Source organism: Myotis nattereri (genome assembly GCF_964212035.1).
Source record: "Myotis nattereri genome assembly, chromosome: 12".
NCBI classification, from domain to species: Eukaryota; Metazoa; Chordata; class Mammalia; order Chiroptera; family Vespertilionidae; genus Myotis; species Myotis nattereri.
In genome coordinates, this window is record NC_138087.1 from 41,651,780 (window position 1) to 41,671,712 (window position 19,933).

General features: G+C 40.1%; 1 protein-coding gene across 2 annotated transcripts in view; it reads left to right on the forward strand.

Moving 5' to 3' along the window:
- The window catches only part of GDA (guanine deaminase), a 74,303-nt gene that overhangs the window by 23,676 nt on the left and 30,694 nt on the right, over positions 1-19,933 (forward strand). For both annotated transcript variants that reach the window (XM_081103887.1, XM_081103886.1), the window contains exons 2-3: positions 10,031-10,119; positions 15,228-15,399. In XM_081103887.1, coding sequence (XP_080960013.1) covers positions 10,031-10,119; positions 15,228-15,399 — 261 coding nt within the window. The remainder of the gene's footprint in view (positions 1-10,030; positions 10,120-15,227; positions 15,400-19,933) is intronic.

The following is a 19,933-nucleotide window of genomic DNA, read 5'->3' on the forward strand; positions in this document are numbered from 1 at the left end:
ATAATGCTTTTACCGATGGAAGGGATTGCCTTTATTATGTAAAAAATGCAACATCTATGAAGCCCAATAAAATGAGGTATGCTTGTAATCGTAACAATCATTGGGAAAAATTACAATGATTCTGACACCTTTAGAAACTTCTGTTAAAACATTAAAATTTCTCTTTCAGATCTAAATACATGGAGAAATTAAAAAATAGTGAAACTAGTGTTCATTTAGTATACTGTAATCTAAAACATAAGAAACAGAGAATTAAAGTGTTTTCTTTTCTTTTTTTTTTTTGTACAAAACCACGTATTATTCCCCCTCACAAAATCGAGTGGCTGTATTACAGGAACAAAACCAGATCAAAGACACGAAAAGAAAAAGTCACTACTTATACTGAAACCTAAGTGCTGAGTTCGGGTTCTGTGTACAATTGTCACCAGCGCAGTAAAAATATTCCCACCCGGATCTTTGAAACTTGAAAGTGATCACGTTAAAAACCTGAGGTTACAAGGGACCACAGTGTGAACCAGAATTTCATTTTCCTTCAAGACCCCAGTGGATAAGGGAAGTATTCGGAATGAGTTTCCTTTGGGAGAAACTGCGGGAAACAGGGAACCCGGGCCGCTGTCAGAAGGCACTGGGACTCAAGGCCGGAAGCAACCGGCTCCCTCCCACCCGAGCCCGAGCCGCCTCGGACCACGGCCGCCTGGTCAGGGGCAACACCGAGGGCTTGGAAGGCGCCTCTTCCCTGTGGTTTCTCTTCTGCTTCTGCGTTCTGATAGTAAGGGAGAGTTCTCAGGTGTTTCATAAACACCTGCCGATACCCTCTCACACGTAAAGCTTATAAACTGCGTAGAAAGATCCCCAAAAGATGTTCCATTGGCATTCTAGCTGAAGCTGCCATCAGAGGCTGTGACGGGAAGGGGCACAGCGTTCCCACGCCCACGCAGGACGGGGGAGGCAGGGAGGCCAGTGGAGAACCCGAGAGTCTCCAGTCACCTCGAGCCACTTCTCGCGGGGTAGGAGTGGGCTCCAGTTAAGGCATTTCCGCGGCTCTTCCTCTGGAATGGCTCCCGCTCCCGGCCGAGCACCTGACCCTGCAGCACGATGCTGTCACCATGAGCTCCGTGACCCCAGCCCAAATGTGAAACCTGGGGGGGGGGGGTGAGGCCACCTCCCAACCCGAAGTCCCGCTCCACTGAGCCCACTAAAGTGTTTTCTTTATTAATTAAACTTAAAAGTAGTTTGAACAGTGCTTGCCTTTTTCTTTTCATCATGTAACTTATAATAGAGAGTGAGCACCTTTTGTTTGCCTTACTTTCTCACCCTGCTTTATAAATTTGAATCCACTTCCAACATTTCATCCTTTGAACTCTCACTGTGGTGAAATATCTCTAAGATATTGTGCCAAGAGTTCTTTTAATGGGAGGTGTTTTCATTTTGCTAGTGTCACTTCTGAGATATCTTCATTCACTGTCATCTTTTATGTCGATGAGTTCACCTGCGCTAAGTTTCTCTGGCTGTAGATCTAGTTTCTTGAATGGCGGCTATGTCAATGTTCCATGGCCAACTATTTCTTCTATAGCTCCATTTATGTTATATTCAAATTTTACTTCTCGTGTCATCACTTTTCAGTTCTTTGGTGTACTTTGTTAAGCAGCTCACTCTTCCAACTATTCATTTTTGTAAAATGCACATGAGTTTATTGCTGGGAGGTGAGGAGGCAACACAACCACATGCTCTGCTGTGTGTGAGCTGAGTAACAAATGCATGGCAACCAATGATCACACACTTCAGAAGAAGTGACGTGGTTGGTCACTGGCCACTACGTACATCTATTATGTCTATTATGTACGTGATGAGTTGTGGACTGAAGAGCTAGAAGCCACATTTGTACTTTATGCAGTCACTCAGAGTTAATAGTCCATCATAACTGATATGAAGACAATTGACGAAGCATCACAAGAAAATGAAACGTGTGATGTGATTCTGGAGGGGACCCTGAACCAGAAAGGGGAAGAAAGCTAGAAGGACAATATTGGGCCAATGGGCAACGTTTGAATGGATCTGTGGGTTATGTGGTGGAATTACATCGATGTTAATTTCCTGATCTAGATGATTGTACGTGATTATGTAAGATAGCATCCTTGTGGGTGTTTTTTTTTTTTTTTAAGAAATACACATCAAAGAATTTAAACTGGAACAGCATGTCTGTACTTTCTCAGTTAGTTCAGAAAAAAACTGTGTGTATTTACAAACAATCATAAATTAAAATAATGCTCCCTAGAAATACTAGCGTAAGCCACAAATTATGCAGTCTCAATTTGCATGCATCTTACGAGGAGCCTGCATCAGAGGTTGGTTTATGCTGTTAGAAAAGCAGGCACAGAGGTGTGGAAGGATCTCTGAGAAGATGGGTCAAGTCCAGCAGATGCTCCTGGCCTCCTTGGTGGCCTTGGCCAGTTCACATCACCGGGTCCGTTTCCTTACCTGTGAATTGAGAATCTTGGACCTGAACATCTAAGTACCTCATGCTTCCCTTTGGTGACATTGTAGCATGAATTTGCTACCTTTCTAGGCTGACGTTTTTTTATTTTTTTTAAAGCAATCTCACTTCATCTTTCTTTTCCATTAATCTGTTGGAGGAGAATTGAGCGAAAATGGCAATTTTCATCTGTGTCCAAAGCTTCAGAAATCTTGAGACCACATATTTTTATCTGATTTTATCTCCGATTACAGGGCCTAAGAGCGGATTTTGTGTAATGGGTTGCAATATATCTTACCGGATTTTGTTGGGTGGCCGAGCTATTTCACAGTGGCCTGAAGAGGAGTTTACTCTGTTCCATAGCAACAAGCCTCTTGCCCAGATTGGCCATCTGGTGTTTGAAGCCTCTATCTTGCAGAGATTCTTTTCTTTAACTGATAGTCATTACTCATCTGCTTTTGGCTTTAGTATTCTTGACATTCTCGTTATTGCTCATCCTAAATAGTCCCAGTTTTAAGAAAGAGAACGCTTAGAGGCATTGCTTAACAGAAGGGATTTAATTTCCTCATCTGGAAAAGAAAGGGGTCAGATGGAAAGGTTCCTGATAGCTGGCACCATCTATGACTTTATGATCTGATGAAATTTGTTTTTTTAATGACTGCTGCATGTGCTTGCCAGCCCCCCTAGACTCTGGCTGTGAAGAGGAAGACCATGGCCATAATAGGCACTCTTTTTTAAATATATATTTTTATTGGTTTTTTACAGAGAGGAAGGGAGAGGGATAAAGAGTTAGAAACATCGATGAGAGAGAAACATTGACCAGCTGCCTTCCGCACACCTCCTACTGGGGATGTGCCCACAACCAAGGTACATGCCCTTGACCAGAATCAAACCTGGGACCTTTCAGTCTTCAGGCTGACGCTCTATCCACTGAGCCAAACCGGTTTGTGATACTAGGCACTCTTAAAGGTGAATGCTTAAATAAGTGAATGAAGGGCTGCATAAACCCAGGTAACTCCAGGTTGAAAGACCCATCGCCCTAGAAAGAAAACATCAATGATATGTTGTAGTTTTGCCATTTTGTTTTCCAAAACATCTTTAGAGATTTCTTTAAAATAAATCTCGAACACTGGCCAGAGTTCTCAGTGGTTAGAGCATCAGACAGTGCACCAAAGGGTCATAGGTTCGATTCCCAGTCAAGGGTGGGTTTGCTCTCTGTCCCTAGTCGAGGAGCATGCTGGAGGCAACCAATCGATGTGTCTTTCTCACTTTGGTGTTTCTCTCTCTCTCTCTCCCCCCTCTCCACTTCTTTATCTATTCATCTATTGATGGACACTGTGACATTATTTTCTAATGTGTTTGATGGAATGAAAAGGTAGTGATTTGATATCTACTTTAACCAATTTTCTAAGAATCATAAGCTAGCTCCTCCTTAAAGATCTAAAATGCTATGTAATCCCTTTTTCTTCTTGAATTACTAATTCTATGCTACTTCCCTCACAAGGTTGTGCTAATGAAATCTAGTTTTACACTTGAATGTCTTTTATTGACCAACCAATAAAATAAAATTTGTGCTTGTAAATTTAAATGTTTAAAACTTCCTGGGACCAAAAGGAAGTTTTAAAATATATTACACATGTTGAAAGGCAATTTGTTATATGTGAAATTAAAAGGCTGTTTTTTACTCCAACTATATAAATATATCTATAGATGAGTGTTACTTTGTAGAATGAATGAAATATGAGCACCATCAATTTTTTCTTATTTTTTATTTTTCCAGAAGAAAGTGCTGAGAATTATTTTCACATAAATCAAGTAGATGGTGATGGGAGGAGCAATATCTCTCAATTCTTTGAACTCCTGAGTTATTTGATAAAAATTATATATTAATCTATCATCAAAAATATTTTTAATAATCTCTCAGCACATCAGCAGTTGGGTCTCCTGTAAATTTTATTGAAAGTAAAGACCACAGTGCTAAAGAAATACCTTAGGTGCCAGGCACAGGCACTGATAGTACCACATTTGAGCTTGATGACTGGATATTCCAGCTACCATGTGCAACTCAGAAGAGGGGACAGTTGTGTTCGTTTAGGGTTGAACTTGTGCCAGGTGTAGGTTAATTAAAATTCATAAGCAATACGAAATAATACATGGTAGAATCTAAGCTGGACAAGGAAAATGGTGAAAGAAGACCGCTGATGAACTGAGGAAAAGTGGAGGGGAGAAGGTCAAGGGAGGGCTTTTTAAGGTGGAAGATTGATTGGAGTAGTTGAGATGACAAATAGGTAAAAGAAGAAATCGTGATTTGGGAGTTTTCGAGGTAGAGCAGTTCATGAACGAATGACTGAAGATGTATGTGTTCATGGAAGTAGCTGGCCATGGTTTCAAAAGGCTTGTCCAGGTTGATATTCTAAGGAAGGAAGAGCAGGGTGTGGAGTGGAGAGAAAGGGTGTGAGGCAGGCATCAACAGATTTGAACAATGAGAGAAAGGCTGGTAAAGGAGAACAACAAAAAGAGGGGTAGATGTTCTTGAAAGCTGAAAGGGGCAGGTCTTAGAGGAGCCTTCTTTGTTTACAAGAAGCTGAAGGAAAAATGGTTTGGAAATGGCTGTGGTGGGTGCCAAAGGCATCACACTCATTGCCTGCGCCTGATGTCTGAACACCTGCCATTTGAGAAGCACAAGGGAAGCCATGTCCTTGGGGTAGAGCCCCAGCTACTAGGAGGGAGAAACTCAGAGCACACCTGAATGGATAGAGGAGTTTGGTGCTTATGGAGGGGCAGTAACAAGAGGTCACAGTGAAGGGTTTTGGTAAGTGGAGAGGGGTGGGACGGAGCTCAGTCAGGGACAAGGAATACAGAGCTTTAATAAAAATAATGATACAGATCAAGATCCCTGGTGTATATGTGAGGAGCAGGTGAATTCCAGCTTGAGTGTCAACAGAAGATAACAGTAAAGAGGGTGGGTGGGTTTATACCCGCAGTTTTGTTTTGTTTTTTATAATATATTTTATTGATTTTTTACAGAGAGGAAGGGAGAGGGATAGAGAGTTAGAAACATCGATGAGAGAGAAACATCGATCAGCTGCCTCCTGCATACCCCCTGCTGGGAATGTGCCCGCAACCATGATACATGCCCTTGACCGGAATCAAACCTGGGACCCCTCAGTCCACAGGCCGAAGCTCTATCCACTGAGCCAAACCAGTCAGGGCTTTTTTTTTTTTTTTTTTTTTTTTTTCAGAGAGAGAGAGAGGAAGGGAGAGGGAGAGAGAGAAACATCAACGATGAGAGAGAATCATTGATTGGCTGCCTCCTGCATGCCCCCTACTAGGGATCGAGCCCATAATCCAGGCATGTGCCCTTGACCGGAATCAAACCTGGGACCATTCAGTCCGCAGGCCAACGCTCTATGTGCTGAGCCAAACCAGCTAGGGCTATTCTAGCAGTCTTTAAGGAGTTGGGTTCTTGCCTAACTAATAAAAATCTGTTATACCTTGATAGAAGATGTATCTTGCTTGGTCAGAATAATTGAGGCTTACATGTTGTAGACATGCTGAATTATTATTTTAATATACTTTTGCTTTTTATTGCCAGTATATCGTTGAGATTATTTTTGCATCCATATTATTAAAGAACAAATGGCATTGGCTTGTAATTTTCACTCTCTGTATGTATGTATGTATGTGTTTATGTATGTGTGGCATGTGCTTTGTCAGGTTTTGTTATGAGGATTGTGCTAGCTTTGTAAACATAGAGGTCCATTCTTTTCCACGCTCTGGGGCTCTTTACCGAGCACAGACATTATCTGTTCTTTGTTAGCCGGAAAGAACTTGGCTAAGAAATTCTCTGAATGAGTGCTGTCCAATGCAGTATATTAAGCACTTGAAATGTGGCTAGTAAGACCAATGAACTAACTTTTTTATTTCTTATTTTAATTTATTTTCCATTTAAAAATTGATACTCATCTCAGTTTTGGAAAACTTTTAAGTGTTTTTGGAATAACCTGGATATATGAGTCTACTTTTTGTAAATTACATAAAATCTAAATATATAAAATATTTCTCATGAAAATGTAGCAACTCAGTTGAAATATACTTTAAATGCAAAATACACCTGGGAATTCAAAGCCTGAAATACCCCCCAAATAAAATGTATAACTTTTATATTGATTTCAATTTGACAAGATAATCTTTTATCATGGCCATCTATGTTGTTTAATAAAACATATTATTAAAATTAATTTTACCTGTTCTGTCTCACATATTCAGTGTGGCTGCTAGAAAATTTAAAGTTATATCTGCATTTGTGATGGAAATTATATTTCTATTAGACAGCATGGTTCTGAACCATATGGTTTCCTGAATTAGTAAAATTTTCTCAGATTTTTCTAAAGCTATTGGTACATTCAGTTTTCCTATCTCTCCAGACTAAATTTTGATAATTTATATTTTTCTCAAAAACATCTATCTCAAATATATTTTTAAATGTGGGAATATCGTGTTTTACAAATATTTTATTATTGATTGATTGCTTTAATGTTAAATCAGTTCTGAGACATATTAACAGATTCTGTTTTTATGGTCCATTCTTTTGCATACTCTGGGGCTCTTTACCTGGCACAGATGTTATCTGTTCTTTGTTAGCTGTTTTGATTAATTATGTATCTTCTTTAATATTTATTTATTCTAGTGTATTTTTTGAATCATCACATTACTTTTTCTTATTTGTAGGAATTAAATCTTCATTTCTCTTCTAAAAATAGTTGAATTTTTAAAAAAAAGGATATCTTCAATGAATAAGGAAGTTTATTTTCAGTTCTATAAACAAATTTTTTTTGCAGTATATTGCCTTGCTTCTAATTAACTAGATTTATTTTATCTATAGGTGTGTTTTTTTAGTAGTTCATGTTATGAAGTGTTTTTTTCTCACAATATTACATTTAAAAATGAAACAATATTACATTTAAAAATTCCCTGCGTATATGTTTCATTGACCCTTGTCCTTTCTTGCTTTGCAAACCATTTTTATAGAGAAAGCAATCACACTTTACTTTAAAAATGATCAACAATAGGTATAATGTTTCTAAAATTTAACATGTTCCAAGGATGTGCTAACTTGTTTGCTCAAATGTTCATATTTAGGCCTCACAATAGCCTTGTGAAGTATGTGCTGGTGTTACCCCGTTTGCAGATGGGGAAACCAGACCGGAAAAAACTAGGAGACCCATTGAGGTTTCCCAGTTGTGGCCCATGGGCTTCAGACCTCATAAGTCTAACACGAGAGATCGCTCTGTTTGTGTCTCCTACACAGCACTAGAAGAACATAGCAGACATCTAGTATCAAAACAACATCGTTCATGCTGACTCAATTGTCAGGCAATTATGAGCAGTTACATTCAGTATTAATAAATTGCCCAATGATACACTACTAGGGCTAGACTTTAGTCTCCCATAATAGCCTCACAAAAATCTTTCAGTCATCTGTAATTGAGGTATACCTTCTATAAACAATTGTTTTCTGTCATCATTTTCAGGGCTGGGAAAGAAAAAAAATATCAATTAGCTACTTTTAAAATTTTTTTATGGATTTTAGAGAGAGAGGAAGGGAGAGATGCTGGGGTCCAACCCCAGCAGGTCCAGGGGTCCCCAAAGGTGTGGACGGAGTCGGTGAAGAAGGAATGACATGGAGACAGCGTTCAGTTGATCAGCAGCCTAGTCAGGATCTCTAGCCAAGTTCTGGTCAGCATCTCCAGCGAAGTTCTGTTCAGGATCTCCAGTGAAGTTCTGGTTAGGATCTCCAGCCAGGTTCTGTGTCCATGTTCTCTTGCTAGGTTCTCCAGGCAGGTTCTGTCCAGGTTCTCCAGCCAGGTTCTGTAGCCATGTTCCCTCGCTAGGTTCTCCAGCCAGGTTCTGTCCAGGTTCTCCAGCCAGGTTCTGTCCAGGTTCTCCAACCAGGTTCAGTCACCAGGTTCTAGTCAGGTTCTATTGCCATGTTCTATCCAGGTTCTGTAGCCAGGTTCTGTCTCTAGGTTCTTCAGCCATGTTCTCTCGCTAGGTTCTGTCTCTAGGTTCTGTGGCCAGTTTCTGTCCAGGATCTTTTGCCATGTTCTCTCACTAGGTTCTGTCTCTAGGTTCTGTGTAGGTTCTGTGTCTAGGTTCTGTGTGTCTAGGTTCTGTCTAGGTTTTGTTCTCCAGTTTCTTTTTTTCTTTTTTCTTTTTTAAACATATTTTATTGATTTTTTACAGAGAGGAAGGGAGAGAGATAGAGAGTTAGAAACATCGATGAGAGAGAAACATCGATCAGCTGCCCCCTGCACATCTCCCACTGGGGATGTGCCCGCAACCCAGGTACATGCCCTTGACCAGAGTCGAACCTGGGACCTTTCAGTCCGCAGGCTGACGCTCCATCCACTGAGCCAAACCGGTTTCGGCTGTTCTCCAGTTTCTGTGTGTCCTGTTGTCTTGTTACATATGTATTTATACCAGTTGATTCCAATCCTATCAATCTCTATTCCAAAGGTTAGGGCGTTTCTAATCTCCATTCCAGGGAGTAAAGATTATGTAGCTTAAGTGTGATTGTTCGTAGTTAAAGTGATTAACTACCCACCTGGCACTTAGTTAAGGGGTTTTATTCTCTCCCTAACTTCAGGGGAAAATCCCTACCTGGGGAAACAACCTTTCTCAGAGAGGTGACCTTGGTTAAAACACATAGTGCCAAGAAGGTGAGCAAACATATTAAGAACAGTATGCCATATATGCCAGGTCCCTTGAAACAGCAAAGATGGACCGGCTCCGGGCAGAGAGAGAGAGAGAGAGACAGACAGACAGACATCAATGTGAGGGGGAGACATCCATCTGTTGCCTACAACTAGGATCAAACTCACAGCCTGACTGTGTGTCCTGACCAGCCACCTTTGGTGCATTGGGGGACACTCAACCAACTGAACCACACCGGCCAGGGCCCACTTAGCCATTTTTCGTACCCTGTATCTCCAAATTAGAATTTTGAAGCCATACTTATATCTGTAGAATGGTAGAAAAGAAGAAATATCATGCAATTTACTTCTTTGGGCAAGCAAAGGCAAACACCTGCCTTTTTGCCTCTAAACTCAAGCCCGTTTGGTATCAACTACCTTTTAAAATGAACTCGGCTATAGTATAGTCTCTTTTAAAAAGATTTAGATCAGTGGTTCTCAACCTTCCTAATGCTGCGACCTTTTAATACAGTTCCTCATGTGGTGACCCCCAACCATAAAATTATTTTCATTGCTACTTAATAACTGTAATTTTGCTACTGTTATGAATCATAATGTAAATATCTGATATGCAGAACGTATTTTCATTGTTACAAATTGAACATAATTAAAGAATAGTGATTAATCACAAAAACAATATGTAATTATGTATGTGTTTTCCAATGGTCTTAGGCGACCCCTATGAAAGGGTCATTCGACCCCCAAAGGGGTTGCAACCCACAGGTTGAAAACCGCTGATTTAGATATTTAGTAGTGACAAATGACGTGTCATTAATTTGTAATTCTTTTCTTTCTTTTAAAGATAGTGTTTTTAGAAGAAGCATCTCAACAAGAAAAGCTGGCCAAAGAATGGGGTTTCAAGCCATGTGAGATAAGAGAACTGAGCCAACAGTAAGTCATAGCCAACTTCTTCCCTTTTGTGGATGCCATTAACTCATCTCAAATGATAAGAAAACTGCCTTGAGAGGCAAAGAGGCTTTTTTATTTCTTTAAGGTTGAGATGGGAAGGGGAGGTAAATAGAGAACAGGGACAGGAGCTTTGAGTACTAGAGGCTGCCATCATTCATTTACTTCTTTGGCACATATTTGTTGAGCTTAGTATGTGCAAGAACTGGGTTTCGAAGGTGAAAATGGTCTATAAAGCCTTTTTTTTTTAAATTAAATCTTTATTGTTCAGATTATTACATTTGTTCCTCTTTCCCCCCCCCCCCCATAACTCCCCTCCTCCCAGTTCCCGCCCCACCCTCCGCCCTCACTCCCCACCCACTGTCCTCATCCATAGGTGCACGATTTTTGTCCAGTCTCTTCCCGCATCTCCCACACCCCTTTCCCCCCCAAGAATAGTCAGTCCATTCCCTTTCTATGTCCCTGATTCTATTATAATCACCAGTTCATTCTGTTCATCAGATTATTTATTCACTTGATTCTTAGATTCACTTGTTGATAGATGCATATTTGTTGTTCATAATTTGTATCTTTACCTTTTTCTACCTCTTCCTCTTCTTAAAGGATACCTTTCAGCATTTCATATAATCCTGGTTTGGTGGTGATGAACTCCTTTAGCTTTTCCTTATCTGTGAAGCTCTTTATCTGACCTTCAATTCTGAATGATAGCTTTGCTGGATAACGTAATCTTGGTTGTAGGTTCTTGGCATTCATCACTTTGAATATTTCTTGCCACTCCCTTCTGGCCTGCAAAGTTTCTGTTGAGAAATCAGCTGACAGTCGTATGGGTATTCCCTTGTAGGTAACTGAGTTTCTTTCTCTTGCTGTTTTTAAGATTCTCTCTTTATCTTTTGCTCTTGGCATTTTAATTATGATGTGTCTTGGTGTGGTCCTCTTTGGATTCCTTTTGTTTGGGGTTCTCCGTGCTTCTTGGACCTGTAAGTCCATTTCTTTCACCAGGTGGGGGAAGTTTTCTGTCATTATTTCTTCAAATAGGTTTTCAATATCTTGCTCTCTCTCATCTTCTGGCACCCCTATAATTCTGATGTTGGTACGCTTGAAGCTGTCCCAGAGGCTCCTTACACTATCCTCGCATTTTTGGATTCTTTTTTCATTTTGCTTTTCCGGTTGGGTGTTTTTTGCTTCCTCGCATTTCAAATCATTGACTTGATTCTTGCGCTCCTCTGGTCTGCTGTCGGGAGTCTGTATAATATTCGTTATTTCAGTCCGTGTATGCTTAATTTCTAGTTGGTTCCCCAATATAACATCGAGGGTCTCATTAGTTTTCTTGTAGATCTCATTAAGTTTATCGGCGGCTTCTAAACAGTTCTTGAGAGACCTTAAAAGTGTGGTTCTGAACTCTATATCTTCCATTGACAATTTTGTCCTGTTTCTTTGTCTCCGCATTTTGTTATGCTTCCTTGGTGCCCCCTCTAGTGGTCTTTGTTCGCAGTCTTATAGTTAAACCTTGATTGTTGTAGCTAATACCAGGGAGGGTTTGACCTCCAGGCCAAGTGGCTATGAGAATCAGCTGTGTCTGCAGTGAGAGAACTTCTGTCCTCTAGGGAGGTGCTAATCTAGCCTTTGCCTGAGGCTATCCGGCAAATGCCTCTGTGCAGGGCTTGGGCGGGGCGGGTCGCACAGGATCAACAGGGTGGGCTGGAGAGAGCAGTTATGGAGGCTCTCAGTCCTGTCCTCAGGGGCTCTGCCTCTCTGAGTCCCAGCACCCGCTGCAAAGCTCGGAGAGAAAGCTGCACTCGCTCTGACCGAAGCCAGACAGTCCCGCTTCTCCCGTTTGAGTCTGGGTCCCTAAAGACTCGCCTGTATCTGGAGCTCAGAGTCTGCGACTCCCTCCTGATTGAAAACGCCAACCGCGCCCTCCACCGCCAGCCCGCTCCACGCACTCCGCACCTCAGAATTTGACTTCAGCACTGCGCCTTCTCTGAGTGTCCGTATGCGTTTCTCTTTCCTCCTAGTTGTAGGACTTCCACTCAGCCAGCGTTCCTGTGGTTCTGGGTGATGTCCATTCCGTCTTTTAGTTTCACTTTTGAAGTAGTTGTTCAAAGCAGCAAACTCCGGCGTTAATCTATGCCGCCATCTTGGTTCTCCCGAAAATGGTCTATAAAGCCTTTGTCCCCACAGTGTTTACAGCCCTTTACAGCCCCTGGGGAACACAGAACCCAAACAAGTGCATAGATAGGGAAGCATGACAGTGCTGGCTCGTGAACCTTCTGTAAAGGAAATAAATCAAGAGCATGATAGAGATCATTGTTGGGAGGATCAGAGAGAGATTTGGGGAGCAATAGCTGACAGCATGGTGAGGTAAGGCCTAGCTCTAAAAATGTATTTGAGCTGCAATTTCATATTCCACTTATTTTTAGTAGTTTTAAATAATTTGCTCAAAACGCGTTTCTTGTGATTGCCCACATTCATCGTAGTCTGCTTGATTTGTTTCATGGAAATGGAGATACTTTTTCTTTTTTAACTCAATGATTTTATCTTGTTTCAGGCCACGTATATTTCCAAAGTCAGTGAAAGTTCCCAAGTCAATCAAAATCATTTTCAGTCTAAAAACATTTAACTTGGAAAGTGACTTTAATGTAATGAGAAGAACACTGAAGTCGGAATTAGAACACGTGGAGTGAATCCTCATGCTACAGTTTGTGGCTGTTAACTGTAATGCAAGCCACTTCCTTTCTCCGAGCTTGATTCCTGGGCTGTTAGCAAAAGGATTGTCCTAGGTCACAGTGTCCCCTGCAGCAGATCTGTGAACTGTGTTACCCCTAAGGCTTTACGGCAGAGGGGCTGACCACAGCCCAGAGAGACGGAGGTAACTGGCCATAAAATTTTGTTGCATTTGCATTTATACTCACACTTCCTACCTCCTTCCCTCCCTCTGCTGCCTCTCTGTTGGCCTGCATGCTTGCAGGCAATGGGCATAGAGATGAATCCAGTGAGCATGGAGAGAATTCCAGTGACTTCTACTGTTACCCTCTGCTTCCTGTTGCTAGATTTTCATGAGAATATATGTTGAGGAACAAGGCTTGCGTGCCTTGGGAATCAGAGATTAGAAGAAGGCTTGGGAGTGGATGAGGTGGAGGCTGGGAGGGAGGGAGAGGATGGTGAAGTGGTTGGAGGATGGGGAGGGGGCGTCACATTTGTGGGTCATTTTTTTGTCCCTCCTTATGAGGCTGCTTTTGGAATTAAATTCGTCAAAGAAATGAAGATGCAAAGGCACCTCTAAGCACAAAACACCAATAAGAGGTAAGGTAAGAAAAAAAAGTTAAACTTTGGTGGAAGACTGAAGTCTTTGAAGAAAAATCATATATAAAATGCAAAGTAATTTACATATTAAACACGTAAGATATATGCTTTTGAATTTATTTAAGTCAGTATTAAAATACCACAGAAGATGCTGTCTCTGATCTTCTGTTTCATAGATTCCGTGCATCTACCAGTATAGGTCTCTCTCAGCACAAGGTGTATTTTTTAAAAAAAACACATGAAAATTGCAACTCTGTGCAGTCCCTTGGTAGGAGTGGTTCAGATTGTGGCCACGGACCATAGAGGGGTAGGCAGGGCCAAGATTAGGGTGAGACGAGTGAGGCATTTACCTGGGGCACAGAATTTATGGGGGGTGGGGTGAGCAAAAACTCAGTAATCAACATAAATATCAGTTTAATAAAATATTTTAAAAAATCAAAATTAATGCCAAAAAAAAAAAATCTGTGATGAACAAAATACCAAAAGTTTAAATAAAGATAGGATGTTGGTTTCATATCCTTGTATTTTGTGTGTGCAAGAAAAGAGTGGTTTTCAAACAGTCCTGTGCTCCCAGAGCAGGTTACCAATGTTGCTCAAAGAGATTGAGTCACTCGGGCCTTTATAGACAGTCAGTCATAGGTTTTAATTCTAAAGCATTTATTAAGGTTTTCCACTTGGTTAGAAGACAGGTGGATGTTTCAATAAGCATATGTAGGGCACACTTTGTTCTTTTTCCTTCGGTTCTGAGGCAGCCTGGCCTGCACTACAGGTTTGAAATATGAAATTGATGTTCTTTTCTGGTGGAAGACGAGATTTGCTAAGGGAATTATGATAGTGATTAAGTCAGGTGAAAAGAGGAAAGAAGAAAGGAGAGCTTTTCACCTTGTCTGCTTCCTTCAAAGCCCCATCTCTGCTTTGCCTGCAGCTTGACTTTTTTTTTATTGTCTCAAGTTTTACATATGTCTTCTTTTTGCAGCTTGACTTTTGATGGCTATGATTTAGCTGTAAGTTAGGGCTGGGGTGAGGAACTGAGTTCTAATCCTGGCTGGACCACTAACGAACTGCACGTCTGAAAATGACCTTGGCATCTCTGAGCTTCCTTTGGGGCTCTGTGACCTCTAATCTCACATAACACACACACTCTAGCACGTGCTACTATCAGTAATATAAGTCCTCGACTAGACCTTGATTATGAGAATGTTTCTATTACTAAGCCTTCCACAATGCTTCCTGTGTCCTAAAAAGGATTGTTAGCCTTTCTGGATGAAAATCACATTTCTGATGAAATAATTCGCTGGTGTCCCGTTGCCTCAGAAGACTTTGCACCCTGAATTATCTCCTTTACTTCTTTTATCTCTGCTGCCTTCAGAGCATGCTTGGGCTTCTCCTCATGGAGAAAAACGGTAGCTTTCTCCCTCCTCCCCTACATTACCATTCCAACATTCATTACCAAATATTTCCAAGCAAGCTCTCCATCTGTCCAGCAGTTTCTCTGGCACCTGTCCTGTGTGTTCATGGCCCTCTCCTCAGCTCCCTCCTCCCTTCATCATCTGTGATTAACCTCACACCAGCCCTTCCAACTTGGGAGCTCTCTCTCTCCTAGCAGAGCTTCATTTTTCTATCTTGATCTCTATATACTAGTAGTAGATGAATCAAGTCGTCTGTTTGCATCAGCTCTAACTGGATGTGGGATGAACAGTTCAATCGTGGCCAAGAGAAAACAAGATGTAAACATATGGAAAACGACGACAGATGCTATTAAATTCTTTTTCTCTCATCTTAATTTCCAGTGAGTTCTTCATGCCTGGGCTGGTTGACACACACATCCATGCCGCTCAGTACTCCTTTGCTGGGAGTAACGTAGACCTGCCGCTTCTGCAGTGGCTGACCAAGTACACGTTCCCTACAGAACTCAAGTTCCAGAACTTGGACTTTGCTGAAGAAGTATATACTAGAGTTGTCGTAAGTATCCTGCTTGTGAGTGCTGGCGTATGATGTTTGGTCACCTGTTGAAACATCCATTACTTGGAGCATGTTTTCAGTATAGAACACAGGCAGGTAAGGCTAGAATGGGCTATAGAGGTTTATTTTAGTTCTTTCATGGCCCACTGAGCTTGTGACCGCCTCATCTACACAGCTAGTCACCAGCAAAGAGCGAGCTTGAGTTCAGATTCCCAGATTCCCAATTAGATGGGCTCTCATCACTCTCCATCTTTTACTTTTTGTGTGTTACTTCACTAAATTGGGGTTTAATACATATGCATGGTCCCTTACTCCTACTAATTCACAGTACTGTTCTGGGGACCATATAGAATACCTGAGTAACCTTTGGAAAGTTCTGTGGCTCATCTTACCTATCTGTAAGAGATAGGGAGAGAGAGAGAGAGAGAGAGAGAGAGAGAGAGAGAGAGAGAGAGAGAGAGAGAGAGAGAATGAGAATGAGAATGATAGCACCTATTTCACCAGATTGTTATGATAATTAAGCCAGTTAATTTGTAAGGTTCTTAGAATAGTACCTGACAGATGGAAGGCGTTCTATTTGCTTTAAAAAATACCCAAGGCAATTAAAAATTAAAAATTTAAACTACAGTTAGAAGGGCGTCATGCTATTTTGGTAGCTTTGCAAGAAGGGAAAATAGGATGGTCCCTTTACTGGGCATATGGGATTGTGACGAGCGTTAACACCACTAGAGGGAACTATGGGTCTAGTTCAGTCATTGAACAGTGGCCGTAGTGTGTGCCAACTGTATGTTGAAGACTCCAAAAATATCCTTCCTTTCACTCTCTCAAGAAAATCGTTTCCCATCTTTCCACCCTAACCCTATGCCCAATCCACTTAGCAGCCAGAAACAGCTTCTGCCCTTGGGAATTAAAGCAGCTAATACCTCATTATCTGACCACTGCCTCTTATCATTCAGTACACATAGTCTGAATAATACTGCATTTTCTCCTAAAGTGATGGCTATGTGATGATGGCAATATTGTAAGCCTTATATACTAACCAGTTATCCTGCCAGTTTCCTGGTTTTGTGTCACCCAAACTTTGAAGAATAAAGCAAGTGCTATCGTTTATACACCTGCCTCACTTAATTATAAATTCAGTGTAATTGTGGGTTTTCATATTTAGCATGCATCTGCATGACACCAGAAAAACTGAGGACTAAAGCTGTGTGTGGAGCTGCATTGTGTTAATGAATTGTGTTAACCACACCAAAGCTTTTTATTTCCAAAATTTATTTATACCTTGCATTGCTCTAAAAACGGTTTGAGATGTCTTAAAATTGCATAGTATCCAACAGAAGAAAATGAGTCACAAAGGCATGGCAAAGGAAAAAAGGGGAGAGGAAAAATAAAATAAAACCAAGAGACAAATATATGCCATGGGGATCCATGCATTTGTCAGAGTTTGTCACACATTTGGCTTTAAATGTCTAGGTAACCCAGAGAGAAAAATCAGTTTTGAATTTTACACTGTCTGTATGATTTAAAAACAAACAGTTGTTAAGGTAAAGCATATCTATTTATCATACTGAAATTTAAGAGAATTATGCCCAATATTCCAATATAGTTACATGCTCTGATGTCAAAATATATACTGTCAAGGTACTATAGTATCAAAAAAAATCCAGATATGTACATCTTTTATGTTTGGAGTTCTAGATACTCCCTCCAGGCCATACTCCATAAATTTTATTTCTTAAATCAGACGAGATTGGGCACGTTCAGGGTGGTATGGCCATAGACTTATTTCATATATCAGCGATTTGAGTAAGAATTTGATGCCAGTGAGTACAAGATAGGTGTTATTCTCAACAGGTATTTGCAGTCCACACGTCCAATATTTCTGATTATGAGCAGGCCCGCACACTTTGAGAATTGCATGAGCCAAGATTATGGCTAAGAAAGTTCAGATTTGTTAACTAGAGTCTGTCCTTAGGCTGAAGACTGCCCAGGGCAATGGATAGGGGTGCTAGGGCTGCACTCATGAATAGAATCGAGACATTTTGTTTTTTATTTTCTCCTTCAAAAAACAGTTCTAGATCTATACTTCAACAAATTGGCAATCAAGACCACAGAGATTTGCACCATAGAGTTGTTGTTTTCTTTTACTTTTTCTTTTTACATCTATAGGTAATATTTCCATTGTCCTCATTGCTAAATAGCTTAAATTTTCCATTTTGATTCCATCTTTAAGCCCAGGTTTTAGAAAAGTGATTAAAATTTTGAGAATTTAGAAAATGTTTGCTAATATTTCTGTTTTAATTTTGAGTTTCACTTTACTCTGGTTAGCAAATATAATTTGTATGATTATTTTTCTTGAGAAATGATTCATTGTTTTTTTATGACGCAACAAAAGGTTAATTTTTATAGTTATCTGCATATTTTTTTAAAGATTGTGTTTTCTCTGTTGACATGACATTTTTTACATCTCTATTAGACTAAGTTGTTAAGTGTTAACAAGTCTTCTAGCATTTTCCTCTATAGTAGGCAAGAATCTTACATCCCTTCCCTTCTTCATGTTATACCCTCCTGAGGTTTTTGTTCCAGTTTATTTTTTTACCATGTACACTTAATTTAAAATAAACTTTAACTTTTAAATTTACTATTTTAAATTTTATTTTAACTTAATTCCAGTTTATTATTTTTTAACATCAGCACTTAATTTAAAAATGAACTCTACTTTTGCTATTTGGATCCCCTGTCTTTCTTTTGCATTCTTTTTTTTTATTTTCTTGGAATCCTTTTTCAATAAAGTGGGTGATAAACATTCCAAATCCTTGAATTACCAAAAATGGTTTTACTTTCTTATGACTCTCAAATGGTGATGCACTTTCACTGTAGAGAGAATTCTACTTGAAATGATTTTCCCATCAGCATCTAATACGCTGATGTCAATCTGATTCTCTTTCTATTCTGACTAATTTGCTGGCCTTCAGGATGTTCTGAAATTTCACTTATAGATTTTTTTTTCCAGTTTATTACCTTTCATATGTAGTTTATTCAATATGAGAACTACTGTCTTTCTTCATATTTGGGAAATTTATTTCTCTCTCTTTCTCTCTGAGTATATTCTTCCCTGCAATCTACTCTTTGTTTTGGTAACTCCTATTAGAAAAATGTTAAAGCTTCTGTATATGCTTTTGTGTTACATTCTTAAAGAACACGTGGTCTAATTTTGCAAGTCATTCACTCACTCTACTGTTATTATAGCCCAGGGGTGGGCAAACTTTTTGACTCAAGGGCCACAATGGATTCTTAAACTGGACCAGAGGGCCGGAACAAAAGCATGGATGGAGTGTTTGTGTGAACTAATATAAATTCAAAGTAAACATCATTACATAAAAGGGTACGGTCTTTTTTTTTTTTTTTTTTTTTTAGTTTTATTCATTTCAAACGGGCAGGATCCGGCCCGCTGGCCGTAGTTTGCCCACGGCTGTTATAGCCTGTCCTCTTTCAAGGACACCATGTCCTATTCTATTTATCTAAGAACTAGAGGCTCGGTGCACGAATTCATGTATGGCCAGGGGGAGGGGACGTGGGAGGTTGGCCAGCCGACCACGCCCCCTGGTCGAACTCCTGGTCAAACTTCCGGTCGATGGGACAATTTGCATATTAGCCTTTTATTATATAGGATACTGATTTTATGTCTCTTGTTGCTTAGTAATTCAGCTTCCTCTGGTGTTCATTCAGTAAATATTTACTGAGTGCACTGAATCCAAACACTTTCGGAGTTGCTGGAAGTTGAATTCAATGTCTCTGTCTGGTACTAGCTCTTCCCCTGGACTTGTGATTCTGAGAGAGGGCTCATCCTCATCTTTAGCTGATGGGCTCTAATCATCCTCTATTAGCAGCCAGATGTATTTTATTCATGTGCAAAGTGTTTTAAAATTTGAAAAGATTGACATAAAAAAATCCAGCTTTTCAAATTCTCTTGACCTTTCGGACTAACCGACAACGTCGCTGGGCTCATTTGCTTTCTTCAACATTTGGCTGACACAGAGTACAGACTGCTGAGATATAGGGTATGCTCTTCCTTATTATTTAAGTTCAAAGTATTTTTTTCCCTGAGGGGTTTGCTTTTAATTTACCCTACAACACTTCTATTGACTTCCAAATTTCACTTACAAAATGTTTAATTTTGGAGAGCTCTTGTTCTTTGATTTTCATAGCATTCTGTTCTTGTCTTGTAGATGCGATTATCTTCTTTAATTCTTTCAGAACGTAATCATAGTTTGTTTGTTTTTAATCAAGCTTCCTTCTGACTCTGTTTCCTCCATTATTTTTTTCAGACTTTCTCTCCCCCTTCTCCTTTTCATAGCAGCTCTCCTCCAGAGTCTGTTGAACTTTGAACATACCTTCATATTTATTTATTTATTTTTATATTTTTTAAATTGATTTCAGAGAGAAAGGGAGAGGGAGAGAGAGATAGAAACATCATGATGAGAGAGAATCATTATTGGCTGCCTCCTGCAAGCTCCTACTGGGGATCGAGCTC